Raw genomic sequence first — 15,110 nt, 5'->3', positions numbered from 1 at the left:
TACCCATTTATTAACTTTCACTACATAGGTTCATAAACAATAAACACAATTATACGTAAAATACTAAGTATTTTTTATCATTTCTGTCGTATTTTCGTATCATATTTCAAATCTACTTAAAAGCTTGTATTTAGATGATCAAAATAAATAATTCAAATCAAGTTTAAACAACGATGCCAAACTTTGTAATTTGTTTCATTTCATTTAAGTTTTACAATTTAGGTTTTTATTTTGTACTTTTATTTTAATATATTTTATATCGCCGTATTTGATTTCATGTTATTGATTGTTAGTAAAACGTTTTTATTTGCGTTTTTTATTTATCAAAAAATTAAAGAGTTAAGTTTAGTTAGTATAAAAGCGCTAATACATTACTTAATAAATTGTAGTAAAAAAAATTCAGTTAGTAGTATGGTGTAGTTATTTTATAAAATATTATAAAAAGCAAATTCTCGTAAAACATGCATACTTGGAAAATAGTTTGTTATACTTTGTGTGTTTTTAAAGCAGTTTTTAAAATATTTCTTGTAATTTTTGAACTTGATTTACATTCATAACAATACATACCACTTATATGTCTATACCCTAACTAACTTAACATAACTAAGTCATACTGTTATTTCTTAATCAATAAAAAAAAAAGTTATATAAAGTAGATTTCTAAAGAAAAACATCTTACTTTTTCTAATGCTATTTTGTATGTGGTTTGTATTTTATATTATATGTAAATAGTAAATATATTCAAAAAAAAAAAAAACATTGGCGAAAGTCTGCAGAGCAGAAGCCTGGGCTTTCGTATGACCTGAGATAAGTTCAAGTTTAACATTAGGGTTGATCATACCACTTCGATCATCAGACTACAAGCTTCGGTAGACTGAGACCGGTTACGGCCTTATTTGGGCATAACAGTAAGTTGCAACCAAAAAACTTGCAGTCTGCAATCTCCAAACGGTTTATGATGCTTTCACATGAAGCAATAACTTACTGGTATCGATCAGTGACGTCAGCTTTGTCTTTTGCCGTGCAACGTTTAATACATTGTCCACTAGGCAAGACATCTGGTATGCTCGTATAAATACTTTATAAGTATATTCAATTATTTCTTATTCAAAACATAAATAAGTATTATACAGTTTATGCATGCTGTTTCATAATGTACGTTAATCTTCACAGATACTGTATATCTGTTTATACTTTATGGTTAGCGAAACATAGTCAGTCTGGCAAAAAAATCTTCAAAAATCATATGTTCACAAAAAAAAGTAATACATGGACAAAAAAAAAAACTTAACTGAATAAATAAACTTAAATAAACTCATTAAATACTGTTTAGGTATTAGACAATTAGTTAAAGTACTTCTACGCACTCTTACAAATAAATGAATAATATATCTATAAAACTTACTTGCTGATTATTAGAAAGAACCATAAAAAGTAAGAAAAAAAGAAGACAGTTGAAAAGATTGGTGAAGCTGAAAAACAGTCATACACTTGATTAAAACTTCTAAAGGCTCCAAACATCGACCCAAAACTTGTTGTAAAGCTATTGAAACTGCTGATAGAATGTATTGCTCCTAATCCAAAAATCTAAAAGTAAAGTTTTATTTTTTACATAGATATTTTCAAATTTAAAACAACAATAAAAAGATAAATCACCAAAAAAAGTATATTTATAGAATATAATTGATAATATTAACATGCAAATTAATAATTTTCAAATATAAGTTTACTTACTAAATATCCTGTAATTGAATAAGCCAGTACAACAATTAACATAATAATGGTTGCATTGAACAACTTGTAAGCACATCTTTCATAAGCTTCACCAAATTTACTCCAGCCTTGTATAAATCTTAGCAACCTTACCAACTGTATTAAAAAATTAAAACGTTAAAGTTTTCTTAAGTTTATAAGTTTAGGAAAACATCGGCGAAAGTCTATCAGACTAAATTCTTGACTTACGTGTATCATGAGACAAGCTAAATTTAACATAAAGATTTGATCGTACCACTTCGATCATCAGACCACAAGATTTTGGGGGTGGATTGAAAACTCGGTTTTTTTTTATTGTAATCTTTTCAAACTAAATTTAAAGTAAGGTTTTTCAAATTAATATTCATTATAGATTTTACACCAGGTCCAAACATCTACATATATAGAGTGCATGAATACTCAAATTCGGATTAATCTTTTCTTTTTTTAATTATTTTTATTAGTTATTTTTTATTCATATTATCTCTGTTACCTCTAACCCTTACCCTCAAACGGTAGCTTTTTTTTTACTAATTTACCTTTTAGTTTTCTTTTTTTTAATAATTTTTTTAGTTATCGTATTATTTTTATTATCACTGTTACCCCTAACCCTTACCCTCGACCGGTATCTTTTTGATTATTATTTATTTACTCTTTAGTTTCTTTTTTTTAAAATAACTTTTGTTAGTTATTATTTTATTTTCATTTTTACTATCACTGTTACCCCTAACCCGTATCCTCGATCGGTAGATTTTTTAAATTTATTTATCTTCTAGTTATTTTCTTCTATTTTTTTTTACTCTCGTGCAAAAATGACCCTCTGTGCAAAACTGTCACTCGTTCACAATTGTCACTCGTTCAACTTTGTCTTAGTGCAATTTTGACCCGTTCCTATTTTTATTATATATGTTTTAATTTGAAATGCAGCTCATCTTGTTTGTATTATTTACGTATATTGAGTATCAAAACAGAAGCAAAAATTTGTTCTTTTAAAAATATAAAAGCAGCTTTGTTCTGGTTGGCTTAATAAATAAAACGAGTTTTGAGTCCACCCGATTTTGGTAGATAAGACCAGGGTTTCGTATTTAATGAGACTCATCAGTCTGTTGCAACCGAAAAACCCGCCATCTCAGTTAATAAACGGTTTATAATGTTTTACTATCAAGCTACCGTTTTCTGGTATGATCAGTGACGTCAGCCTGGTCTAGTTGCCTTGCAACGTTTATTACATTGTCCATTTACAAGACAGCTGGTACGCTAGTTCTTATTATAAAGCAGTTAATTACTACTAAATTTTTTATAGTGTTTTATAGCTCCTTATAAATATTAAAATATTTGGCGTACTTTAAATACTATTTATTGATACATGCAACTGAATTTATGAAAAACAATAATAACTAAGCTTTAAAAAGCCAAGCTTAAACAGAATATCAATCTTATATTAGTTAAGTTATTTTATTTACTTATTTTTTAACTAAAGATTATGTTTTAAATTGTCAAAATTATGGTTTGCATGTTAAGGTATTTTTTACTGAGTTAAAAAATAAATATCTATATATAGTTATTAGGTCCCAGTTTCTTATAAAATTAGACACTTTATTTCAATTTTGAAGCTAAAAAAATAAAATAAAGTACAATTTGTTTGAAAATACTTATAAAATAAATTTTAAAACCTGTGTTCACCAAATAGATTGAAAAAAATTGTAGTTTAAATATATTAGTAGTCTACTTATTTTTAGGTCAGTTTTTATAGTCATTTACTTTTGTGTTTCAATTAAAACAATACTAAAGAGAAAACTTAATTACCATCAGTATTTTTACAACAACTTACATATTTAATATTTAAAGTACACTAAGCAACTTAGCTATCTCCTTTATTGTTTTAATGAATTTTTTTTTTGTGTTTTTAAATCTTTTAAACAATTTTTCTTAAACTACGTACATTTTATTTTTACTTCCGATTTCCTTGCAATAGAATTTCCAGTTAATTTTTTTTTAGTTTACTGGATTTGAAAAATAGTAATTATAACATAACAATTTGCGTAAACTACGGTAAAAAGTTGTTATGATAATCAATTATATTTCTTATTTTACAGTATCTCATACCATTTTAAATGCTTTGATTAGTTGGAACTGTATAGGAGCTAAAAATCATCAAAAACAGTTATGGTTTTTAAATGTCTAAATCAGGGTTTCCAAAAATGGGCCAAGTGACCCCCTTGGAGGCCGTGACAGAAATTTAGGGGTCAATGAAAAGCAAAGAGGGGACCATGAGCTGTAAAGGGGCCACAAAGGGTCTATGAGGTCATAATTTGAAACTTACACTAGGTATTCTGGAGTTGATGATGAAAAGGAAAAAAAAAAAGTCTTAAGTGTTTTTAATGGTAGTTTTTTGAGTAAACTTGTTAGAGGGGGCCATAGCTTTTTTAGTTTCTGTTTAGGGGGCCTTTTAAAAAAAGATTGGGAAACCCTGGTCTAGATTATATCCTTAAAAGTTCTATGTATGATCAAAATCTTGGGTTATAAAGTTATTACCTCTAAGAACAGCTCTAAATCTACTTAAAAATTGTTTGAAAAAGGTCTGATAATTTGTGCAGATTGTATGTACTTGCAACTGAAATCATTAAGTTTTTATTTAGTTGCCTTTCGCAGACATTTAAGTTTTATTTTATTTGCTCATAAACTGACAGAGTTTTGTGTAAATTGCAACAAAAAAAACACATGTAATAACTAACAGAAAAAAATATTACATGCTTAAAAAGTAATTAAGCAGACTCACTTAATAAATTATTAGAAAATATGAAAATTTACTTTAGGTACATCTAAGTGTCTAATACAGGGATCGGAAAAATGCGGCCTGCGATCATGTTTTTTTATTTTATGGTTTGCGGCCTGCGAGCATGTAAAAATAATTCGCTAAACAAAAATACTTTTTTGTTAAACTTTTTTGTTGAAAACTTAGTTTGATTAATTTTGTTTCAAGTCCTCGGATAACATTTTAAAACCATGAAAAAATTTACTGCCTAAGCATAAAAATGTAAAAATAAACAAATAGCAGTATTTCTTTTAAGTTTAGATTTTTTTTTCTTTCTACAATAACAATTAGGGTTTTTAAACAAAAGCTTTGGTATAAAGTAGACAAGCTAATATAGCATTACTGAAAAAATCACTTGGTGCTATATTTTTTAATGTATAGTAACTTAGTGCTTAAAAACAAACTTAAATTTAAACATTATATTGTAATATACAACATAATAGAAACATATAACATAAGATTAGGAAGTATAGATTAATACTAGTTACCTTTGCCATTAAAATAGTCAGCAAAAAAGAAGCAAGATAAATAACACAGTTTGAATAATTGGCTGCAGAATAAAAATCAGTGAATCCTTTTTTGTTGCTTAAGTACGTCTGCATTGTGTACTCGATTACTACTTCCCTAGTAAGTTTTTAGGTGAACAATAAATAGAAATTTCATTAAATAATTTTTGATTTAAATTTTTAGGTTTTAAAAAAGCTTACTTAAAGAAAGAACTAAGATAAAACTTTAAAATAAAGTTTAAGTTATCAGAAAAAAAAAAAATTCTGACCAAAGATTCTTATACCTTACTTCAAAAGTATTTTATAATTTTCTGCTTTTTTTTAGTTTTTCAGTACAACATTTTATAAAATACATTTTTAAACTACCTTTAGAATTTTTTTTATATGTAACAAAAATAAAACTAACTTAATGACGAAAAGAACACAAATAGCTAAAAGAATGAAGTTTGTGAAATTGTTCATCCAATTTGTACCCTTCTTTAAATAACTCATAATTTTGGTTCTTGAATAAAATATTTTTTTCAACTCTCCTACCCACAAAACTAAAGTAATCAGAGCAATAAATACCTAAAATGTTTGTAAATCTTTGTTTTAAGTAAACAAAGCTGACATTAAAAGATATATTAAGCAAACTCAACCAACTTTTTACCGGTGCATAGCTTAAATAAAAAAATTGATAGGACACGTTTTAGTATCCATAATAAACAGTTTATTGTAAAGATTATTCGACAAAAGCTTTTCAAAACTATATTTTGGTAAAAGCAAAACAAAATAAAAAGTATATTATATGAAATATCTATTTTATTTACTTCAAAAATAGCATATAATTTTAAACGTTAAGAAACTACCGGTCTAATTGAATTATACATTATTTCATATGAGTTGTGCAATTTTTTCTAAATTTTCGGAAAGAATTGAACTTTCGTATTAAAGAAGATTTTTAGGTTGGTTAAAAACAAAAACATAAATGAAATAATGTATATTTCTATTATACCAGTAGGTTCTTAGCTTCTAAAAATTTACGTTCTTTCTAAGATACATAAAAAGAGTTGTCCTTTAAGACCAATTTTGTCTTATCTATGGTGGTAGGTTCACTACAAAATGGTTTTGGGATTTTTTTAGTAGTCAAAACAAACTTACTTGTTTTAGGTAAGTTTTCTAAACACAATGTTAACGATTTATTTAAGTTTGTAGAAAATAAAAAATATTTTCTGACTCTAAGCTAAGTATAGTCATATAGTTTAATATTACATTAAAAGCTTGTCCATTAATATTCCAGTAGTGAAAGTTATTTAGATTAACTTAAGGGTGTTGTAACATTAAGGTTTAAAAAAACCTCTTGGGAGCTAATTTAATTTTTATTATAAAATTGACAAACAGGTTGATGGGGTGGCAATGGGTTCACCTCTGGTTCTATTCTTGGCCAAATTTTTGTTGGCTACCTAGAAAGTGAGCTATTTCTGAACTCTAAAAGTCCTCTTGTGTATATAGTTATGTATATGACATTTTCTAACGTCAGAAAATAAGCAAGACAGTGTCTGTTTTCTAAAACACTTAAACAATCCATACCAAAACCTTAAGTTTACGAAAGAAGGAGAACATGATACATTTTTAAAATTTGTGGATGGTTGTGTCTGGTGACCAGTCAATAGGGAACTACTTATATTGAAAATTAAAATCAGAGACATAAAATGTATCGTGGAAATCTTTTGGTCTATTAAGCAGATGTTAGGAGTTTTACCAGGTATGGTGAAGCGTTTCAGCAGACTTTTTTCTCCTCAATACCTTGATGGCAAATTGAAAATACCTAAAAACACTTTACTCTTGTTGTTTATCGAGGTAAGTTATTATCGAAAGCTATTACCCAGAAGCTAACAGAGTTAATCACTATTGGCCCTCACAAAAGTCCAGTTTAGTTAAAACTTATTTAACTTGACAATATTTCTGAGAGGCTTTTAACATAAAAATTCTGAGTAAGTTAAACAGGTTTTTGAACTGTACGCTTAAGAACAATTTTTTACACTAATAGACCTCTAGTGGAATTTACAAGGATGTTTTCTACACCAAAGAAAAAGTAACATCATTTATAAGTTTAGTTGTCACTGTAGTGGTGACTACGTGAAAAAGATCATCTTTAAAGTTTCATTTAAAAACTGATCAGTATGTGCCAATAATCTTAAAAAAGTTTGATCGAAGGGTCTATCATAAAAAACACAGAAAAACTATTTTTCCTGTGATTGACCAAAATTCAATTAACAATCAGCAGTGTGCCAGTATCTTCAGAAAATATTTTTTTTTTGTTTAAATGCGAGCTGAAAACTCATTTCAGCTTCATAATCTCGAAGCTTTATATACAATCGTTAAAGCTCAGTTTGTGTAAAAATCTTTTTTTTTGTCAGACTAGACTTTTTTTTTTTATTGGACTAGTCTTTTTAAGTCTTTGTACTTAGTAAATTTATTAAAATTGTTTTTAAAAACATAACAATACACATTCTAATTAAAAAACTTATTTGGGTACCATCAATTAAGGCTTTTCAAAAATTGTACCTTACTAAATTGAAATGAATTGAGTTGAAATATAATTATAATGTAGTATTAACCTTAAAGTTTTCAAATATAAAATGACGTAATAATCAAGTGTAGAATTAAGTAAACACTAATACTAAACAACTTTGCCGTACTAAAAACAACTTCTTAGATTATAATAAAACTAAAATAAACCAGCGATAAATACTTACAATAAAAATAAAAGTACACTTTTTAAAATATTTCAGGAACCAATAACTTTAAAATTACTTAATATATTGATTTAAAATGTCTCGTTTGATATACAAACTTTTTCTGCTTACATTAACTGGGCCTTAAAGATTGTATGCATAAGGCTTCCGAATATGTAGCTGAAAAGAGTTCTCCACCCTCATTAAAACTGAAAATTTCTCTTCTTTTTAATTTCTCGCAAGCTCATGATCGTGCAGTAAATGTTGTCCAATCGCAGAGAAGTATTTTTTTCGAAGGTTTCTCCGAACAACCATCAAACAAGCTTTTCAAAATTTTCGGAATATGCTGATTAATTCTTACGTTAAACATTTGAGATGTTTCAAACGTAGTCACTATCACAATGACACCTAAATTTATAGATGTGTACTTGTTTTTTGGGTGAGAAAAATACCTTTGTGAATTCCACTTTCAGGTCGATCAATTTACAGAATTTTTCTTAAACGAACAGAACCGAAAATAAGGTTTACTTCCTTAGAAATTTTCGTAGAAAACCTCTCAGAAACATTTTCAAGGTACGAAAGTTTTAAGTACACTTTCAACCTCAATATGAGGGCTAATCATTTCTAACAGTTGAACTTCTTGCTCATGTTATAACCTTAGAGACTAAGTTACCTAGATAACCAACGGAAAGGAAAGTATTTTGAAGTGTTTTCAACTCGCCTAGTCTGGTAAAACGCATACCCGTTAAAACTTCTAACTTCTGCTTTACAGGACCAAAAGATGCCCAGGGAACATATAATTACTCTGAATTTAACTTCCGATGGTTTTTAATGAATTTGAAGTTGAAATAAAGAACAGATACATCGAAATATAAATCTAGTCCTAAATTAAAAAGTTATTTTAAACGATGAAATCAACAATAGTTCAAATCTAATCAAGAACATTAAATTTTCTTACCAAAAAACCTCATTGATGTTGATTTATGAATTTCACTACTTGAAATATAAAGATATTTAAAACATTTCAGTTTTGTTGATAAAAAAGAAAAGTTGAAAATAATTACATAAATTGTTAAAAAAAAAGATTTGGTGTGATTAATGATAATACTGGCATTATTATAAACCTATCTAATTAAACTCTTAATACAAATAAAATATATGTTCTAAAATTAGGTTTAAAGTTTTCAATACCAATAAAACACATAAATCTTGAGGTAGTCTTTAGTAATTTTGAATATTTGTCAGCACAGTTAAAACATCCTAAGCCAATAAGTATTGAAGCTCGTAACAGTTTAGATGCCAAACTTTGTGACTTTGCCCATAGTTATAATGGTACGCAAATTGATTTAGGTGAATTCAGAAAGATTAGTGGTTGCATAAGAGAGATAAACAACTCAAAACGATAAAAATATCATTATTAGAAAACCGGATAAAGGTTATGGTGTTGTAATTTCAGTTCTCTAGATCAGTGCTTCTGAACCTTTTTCTAGTGGCGGAACCCTTTTCCAAAGTTCAACTTTTCCGCGGAACCCCTAATTTAATTTTACATAAAATGTTTAATATAATGTTTCCAGCAAAAACAAAATAATTTCAATGAAAAACGAATTTTTTAACAAAACTATATCATTGTTAGAAATCATACCAATTGTAATAGTATTAAGTCGAGTCAAACTCAAAGTGCGCCAGAGGCATTAGGTATTTTATGATTCTATAATAGATAAACGAAAACAAACATGATTAATCGCAACGTCATAAAAATCTTTCCTTGCATAATAAAAACAAAATGAGAGCTACAAACAATAACGAAATGAAGATGAACCTAATCAAATTCACAGATTACTGTAATAAACGGGTAAGATGCCTAACGAAAAATAGATAAAAAATATTTAGTGCGAAACTTGAACTTGTCTCTTAGCAACAAGCATGTCAATGCGCGGCTGGATTTTGAATAGACTGAGACGGAGACAGGCAGATAAGGTTGGAGTCAGCATACAGTTCCTTTGCTTCGTTTTAATGTTTGTTACATGCAAAAAGCTGGACTTGCAAAGATAAGTGGTGGTGAATGGTAAAATAAATTTTACTGCACGCTTTGCTAAGACGGGGTACTCTGAAATTGCACATATCCAAAAATCTAAAAGCTCCTTCCCTTTGAAACTCAATTTTAAATTGCTATCTTCAGATAGTTGCAGCAATTCGTTTTCTGTATCTGTAGGAAGATTCACTTCTTCTGAAGCAATATCACACATAAAAGGATTCAAAATCCATAAATTTCCGATGAGAACATCTTCAGGAAAATAATGTTGAAACTTTATAGACAAAAGATCAAGGTGGTTGTATATTTCGTCAGAGAAGTTGAATTCTATGCATTTTCATGGGCCTCATCAAACCGGTGAAACATCGCAAAATTACCATTGCTAACCTTTTTCTTCCAAAATTTAATTCTATTTTTAAACGCCTCAATCTTGTCTGTCATGACAAAAATGGAATTTTGCTTCCCTTGCATGCTTAAGTTCAAAGCGTTCAATTCTTCGAAAATATCGGTGAGATAAGCTAGCCTGGCCAAAAATACACCATCTTCAAAGAACTTCACTAATTCTAAGCCTTCATCTTTAAGAAAGGTGAACACCTGCTTCTATAATTCAACGATACGAACCAGTGTCCGCCCCTTCGACAGCCAGCAAACTTCGTTGTGATAAAGAAGTCGCAGATGGTCAGCATCTAAACTTTCACATAGGTCTTTGAAACATCTGGCCTTTGTGTCACTTTTCTTTATAAAATTAACAGTTTTAATCGATGCTGAGAGAACTTCTTGTAAATAAGAAGGAAGATGTTTTGTTGCCAAATTTTCTCTATGTAAAAACAATGCATTCATTTAGCTTCAATTGCTTTATCCTTCATTTTCCTCACTACACCATTTTTGGACCCAGTCATAGACGCTTCACCGTCAGTACAAATGCCGACACATATATTCCACTCTAAACCCTTGCTGATGAAATAATTTTCGACACATTTCATTACTTCAACAGAAGTTGTTTTTGTGGGTAATTCTCCACAAAATAATATATCTTTGTTGAATCCTTCCTACCCACAATATCTAACAAAAACGAGTAACAAGGCTTTGCCGCTTACGTCAGTGGATAGTTGAAGTTTTATAATTTATGTTTTTTTTTTCTTTCAAATTTCTTTTTTAAATTTCGAAAGGCTTCGTGGAACCCCTGAGAGGCGTCGCAGAACCCTAGGGTTCCGCGGAACCCCATTTCAGAAGCATTGCTCTAGATTATGTTAGAAAAATGGAAAACACATTAAACGATTGCACTAAATTTAAACATATAAATTTTGTAAACTATTTTGATTTCACATCACGCATTAAACTTTCATATCAAAGAAAATGTTAGGTTGGTACAAAAACAACTACATTAATGAAATTACGTATAATTAAATCATACCGGTAGGCTCTAAGCGTCCAAAACTTTATGTTCTTCCTAAAATTCATAAAAGCGATGTCCCTTTAAGGCTAATTTTATCCATAATAAGTTCTCTACAAAATTGTTTACCAAAATTTTCAGTAAACACACTTGCACTATTTAAAAATAAAATTTCAAATTATTCTGTTTTGGTTCTGTTAAACTTTAAGAAAAAATAAAACTCATTCCTATTTCCAAAGTCAAAAATAGCTATATGATATCATATGATATCAAAAGCATGTTCGCTAATATTCCAGAAGTGGAGGTTATTGAAATTTTTTTAAAGGTATTGTAGCACTCTTATTTAAACCATCCTCAGATGCCAGAGTTTGTGTGCAAAAAAAATGCAACACATGGCTGTTTTGGGTGTTGAGTTTAGTTTTGATGGTAAAATGTACAAACAGGTAGATGGGGTGGCAATGGGTTCACCTTTGGGTCCTATCTTGGCCAACATTTTTGTTGGCTACCTAGAAAGTGAGCTATTTCTGAACTCTAAAACTCCTCTTATGTATCTTCGAAACTTAGATTACATTTTTTTCATGTTTGAAAATAAACAAGAAAGTTCACGTTTTCTAAATTACCTAAACAATCCATACAAAAACCTTAAGCTCACAATACAAGAAGAACACAACAATTCATTAAACTTTTTGGATGATTGTGTTCAACGATCAGTTGATGCGGAATTTTTAATTAAAACTCATAGAAAGTTAAATTCAGAGGCATTATACGTTCCGTGGGCATCTTTTGGTACAGTCAAGTTAAAATAAGGAGTTTAAACTGGTATGGTGAAGCGTTTCACTAGGCTTTATTCTCCTTGCTATCTTGAAGGCGAGTTGAAAACACTTCAAAATACTTTCCCTGGGTTATCCAGGTAACTTAATCTCTAAAGTTATAACAAGAGCAAAAAAATTCAACTGTTAAAAATGATTGGCCCTCATATTAAGGTTGAAAGTGTACTTAAAACTTCCGTACCTTGAAAATAGTTCTGAGAGATTTTCTACAAAAATTTTTGAGAAAGTAAGCCAGGTTTTCGGTTCTGTTCGTTTATGGACAATTCTGTGTACTAATCAACCTCAAAGTGGAATTCACAAATGTATTTTTCCCACCCAAAAGACAAGTACATCATCTACTGTGATAGTGACTACGTTTGAAACATCTCAAATGTTTAACGTAAGAATTAATCAGCATGTTCCGAAAAAAATACTTCTCTGCGATTGGACAACATTTACTGCCCGATCATGAGCTTGCGAGAAATTAAAAAGAAGAGAACTTTTAAGTTTTAATGAGGGCGGAGAACTCTTTTCAGCTACATATTCGGAAGCCTTATGCATACAATCTTTAAGGCCCAGTTAATGTAAGCAGAAAAAGTTTGTATATCAAACGAGACATTTTAAATCAATATATTAAGTAATTTTAAAGTTATTGGTTCCTGAAATATTTTAAAAAGTGTACTTTTATTTTTATTGTTAGTATTTATCGCTGGTTTATTTTAGCTAAATTATAATCTACAAGTTATTTTTAGTACGGAACAGTTGTTTAGTATTAGTGTTTAGTTAATTTCTACACTTGATTATTACGTCATTTTATATTTGAAAATTTCAACGTTATAACTTCATTATAATTTTAGAAATTAAAATGGGATGAAGGTAGTCTTCCTCTTTTAGTTTTAAAGACCGGACAGGATTGAATTTTAGGTAAACAAAAATAAAAAAATGGTTAGACCCATCAAATAAATCAGTGTCAGCCTTATACAAACGCTTTGAAGAGATCTTTCGTTTATTAAAAAATAAACATTTTCAATTCTTCTCAATTTTCTCAATTTTCAAATTCTAAAAAAGAATTGAAAATGTTTGTTTTTTAATAAACGAAAGATCTCTTCAAAGCGTTTGTATAAGACTGAGACTGATTTATTTGATGGTTCTTATTTTTGTTTATCTAAAATTCAATCTTGTCCAAATATTAGAATCTATTTGAATAAGAATTGAAAATGTTTGTTTTTAAATAAACGAAAGATCTCTTTAAAGCGTTTGTATAAGACTGAGACTGATTTATTTGATGGTTCTAACCATTTTTTTTTTTGCATAATAATTTTATTTCAATTTCAATTCAGTTTTATTTAGTAAGATACAATTTTTGACAAGCCTGACTTGAAAGTACTCAGATAAAAAAAATAAAATAAGTGTGTATTGTTATATTTTTGGAAAAAGTATGTACCGATAAAAAGTTGTCGAATAATTGTTGTTTTTATAAAATAAAATACTTTTTTTTATTATTTTGATTAAGCTTATCGTTAAATCGGTTTAATAAGTTCTAAATTTAAAAAATTTTAAAGTAAAAAGTTATGTAGTTCTACCTCTAAGATAAGTCAAAAATTCAAATTTTCACACGACAATAATATTCATTTTTTATCTTAAAAATGGTTTAATCTTTTGTTCATAAAATACAATATAAATAATTTACTCTAATTTTATAAAGATATTGTATTAAAAAGTCGCGGTCGAACGATTTGCATAGCTTTATTAAACTAATAAAACTGTTTTTGACAAAAACTTTATGCTTTTTAAGACTTGGAATATTCTTTATTGAATTCCGAATAAAAGATACTGTCACTTACTATGAACACCATATCTAAATAAATTCCAGAACTTGGTCTGAAGAGCCGTGAAACTGTAGCCTGATACGAAGACAAAGCAGCACCACTAACATCGAGCTCAAAAATGATTGTGGAAACTATAAACCTAAAAAAGTAGTTTTTAACAATCAAACTCTAAATAGTTTTGCAGTTTCAAATTAAAAAAATTTAGAAATTATATTTAGTTAGAATTTACAGATTAAAAAATAAATAAAAGACTGTACATTAATTAAGGATTTTGCATATAACTTAACTTTGCTTAAAAATATGGTTGTAACAATTCAGACATGAATTAATAGGTGTATTTGCTGAAAATTGCTTATACTATTTCTACAACAAAACAAAGTAATTGTAGCTTAATTAAGTTTTTTTTTGATTGAACATGTTTTTTTGAACTTAATGGTAATAAAAACTTGAAGTTTATATATTGATAACTTCAAATGTCACTAAAACTAGTTTTTTCAATTACATTAAATTATTTATCTTGTTTATTTTGAATAAATGTATACAGTGGGCCCACAACTGGAAACAGCAAAAAAAAGAATTTCTTTTTTAAAATTTGTGTGTATAAAGCTTTGCTCAGAATATAGCGCATTTAGTACTTCAAACTAAACAAAAAAATTTCACCTATAACAAATTATGCCAGTTGGCGCAAGGCGAACTGAAGGGTTTTTGATAAGTTTAAATTTTGATGTCTTTAAAAATTGTTAATAAAACGAATAAATACAAAAAAATTTAACATAAAATTGTTTAATTGCTTTGTCATAGTTTGAAAAAGGCATTTCAAAGATTCGTTTAATATAATTATTCAAGATTTTTTTTGTAAAGTAAAAAAAATAAATAAATAAAATATGTATTTTTTGCATATTTTTTTATTGACACTCTAGTAAAATTTCTAAAATTAAGGTATTTTTCGCGCCCTGTTACAAAAAAAATATATAATTTTATGAAACCGGTTTAAATTGCACGAAAACAAAATTGCACAAGGTATTTAAATTACACGAAGACAACTCTGCACCAAGGGTCAATCTTGCACGAGTTACATTTTCCACGAGAGTAAAAAATATAGAAAAATAAAAAAAAAAAACATAAAAAAATAAAATAATAATTTAATAAAAAAGAAAAAAAAATACTGACCGAGGGTAAGGGTTAGGGGTAACAGTGATAGTAAAAAAATAAAAAGTATATAAAAAGATTAAGAAACAAAATTTAAAAAAAAAAGAA

The 15,110-nt window shown here is 28.2% G+C and overlaps 1 protein-coding gene across 1 annotated transcript in view; it reads right to left on the bottom strand.

Moving 5' to 3' along the window:
* LOC145841724 (polycystin-1-like) overlaps positions 1 to 15,110 on the bottom strand; it is a 139,190-nt gene that overhangs the window by 17,277 nt on the left and 106,803 nt on the right. Inside the window, exons 80-84 of the mRNA XM_082949073.1 lie at positions 13,869 to 13,992; positions 5,480 to 5,640; positions 5,056 to 5,191; positions 1,735 to 1,869; positions 1,406 to 1,587 (exon numbers count right to left, since the gene is read on the bottom strand). Coding sequence (XP_082805199.1) covers positions 1,406 to 1,587; positions 1,735 to 1,869; positions 5,056 to 5,191; positions 5,480 to 5,640; positions 13,869 to 13,992 — 738 coding nt within the window. The remainder of the gene's footprint in view (positions 1 to 1,405; positions 1,588 to 1,734; positions 1,870 to 5,055; positions 5,192 to 5,479; positions 5,641 to 13,868; positions 13,993 to 15,110) is intronic.

Source organism: Thalia democratica, chromosome 7, assembly GCF_965202585.1.
Source record: "Thalia democratica chromosome 7, ktThaDemo2.hap1.1, whole genome shotgun sequence".
Classification (NCBI taxonomy): domain Eukaryota; kingdom Metazoa; phylum Chordata; class Thaliacea; order Salpida; family Salpidae; genus Thalia; species Thalia democratica.
The sequence above is the reverse complement of the archived record's forward strand: the minus strand, read 5'-3'. Positions and strand labels throughout refer to the sequence as shown.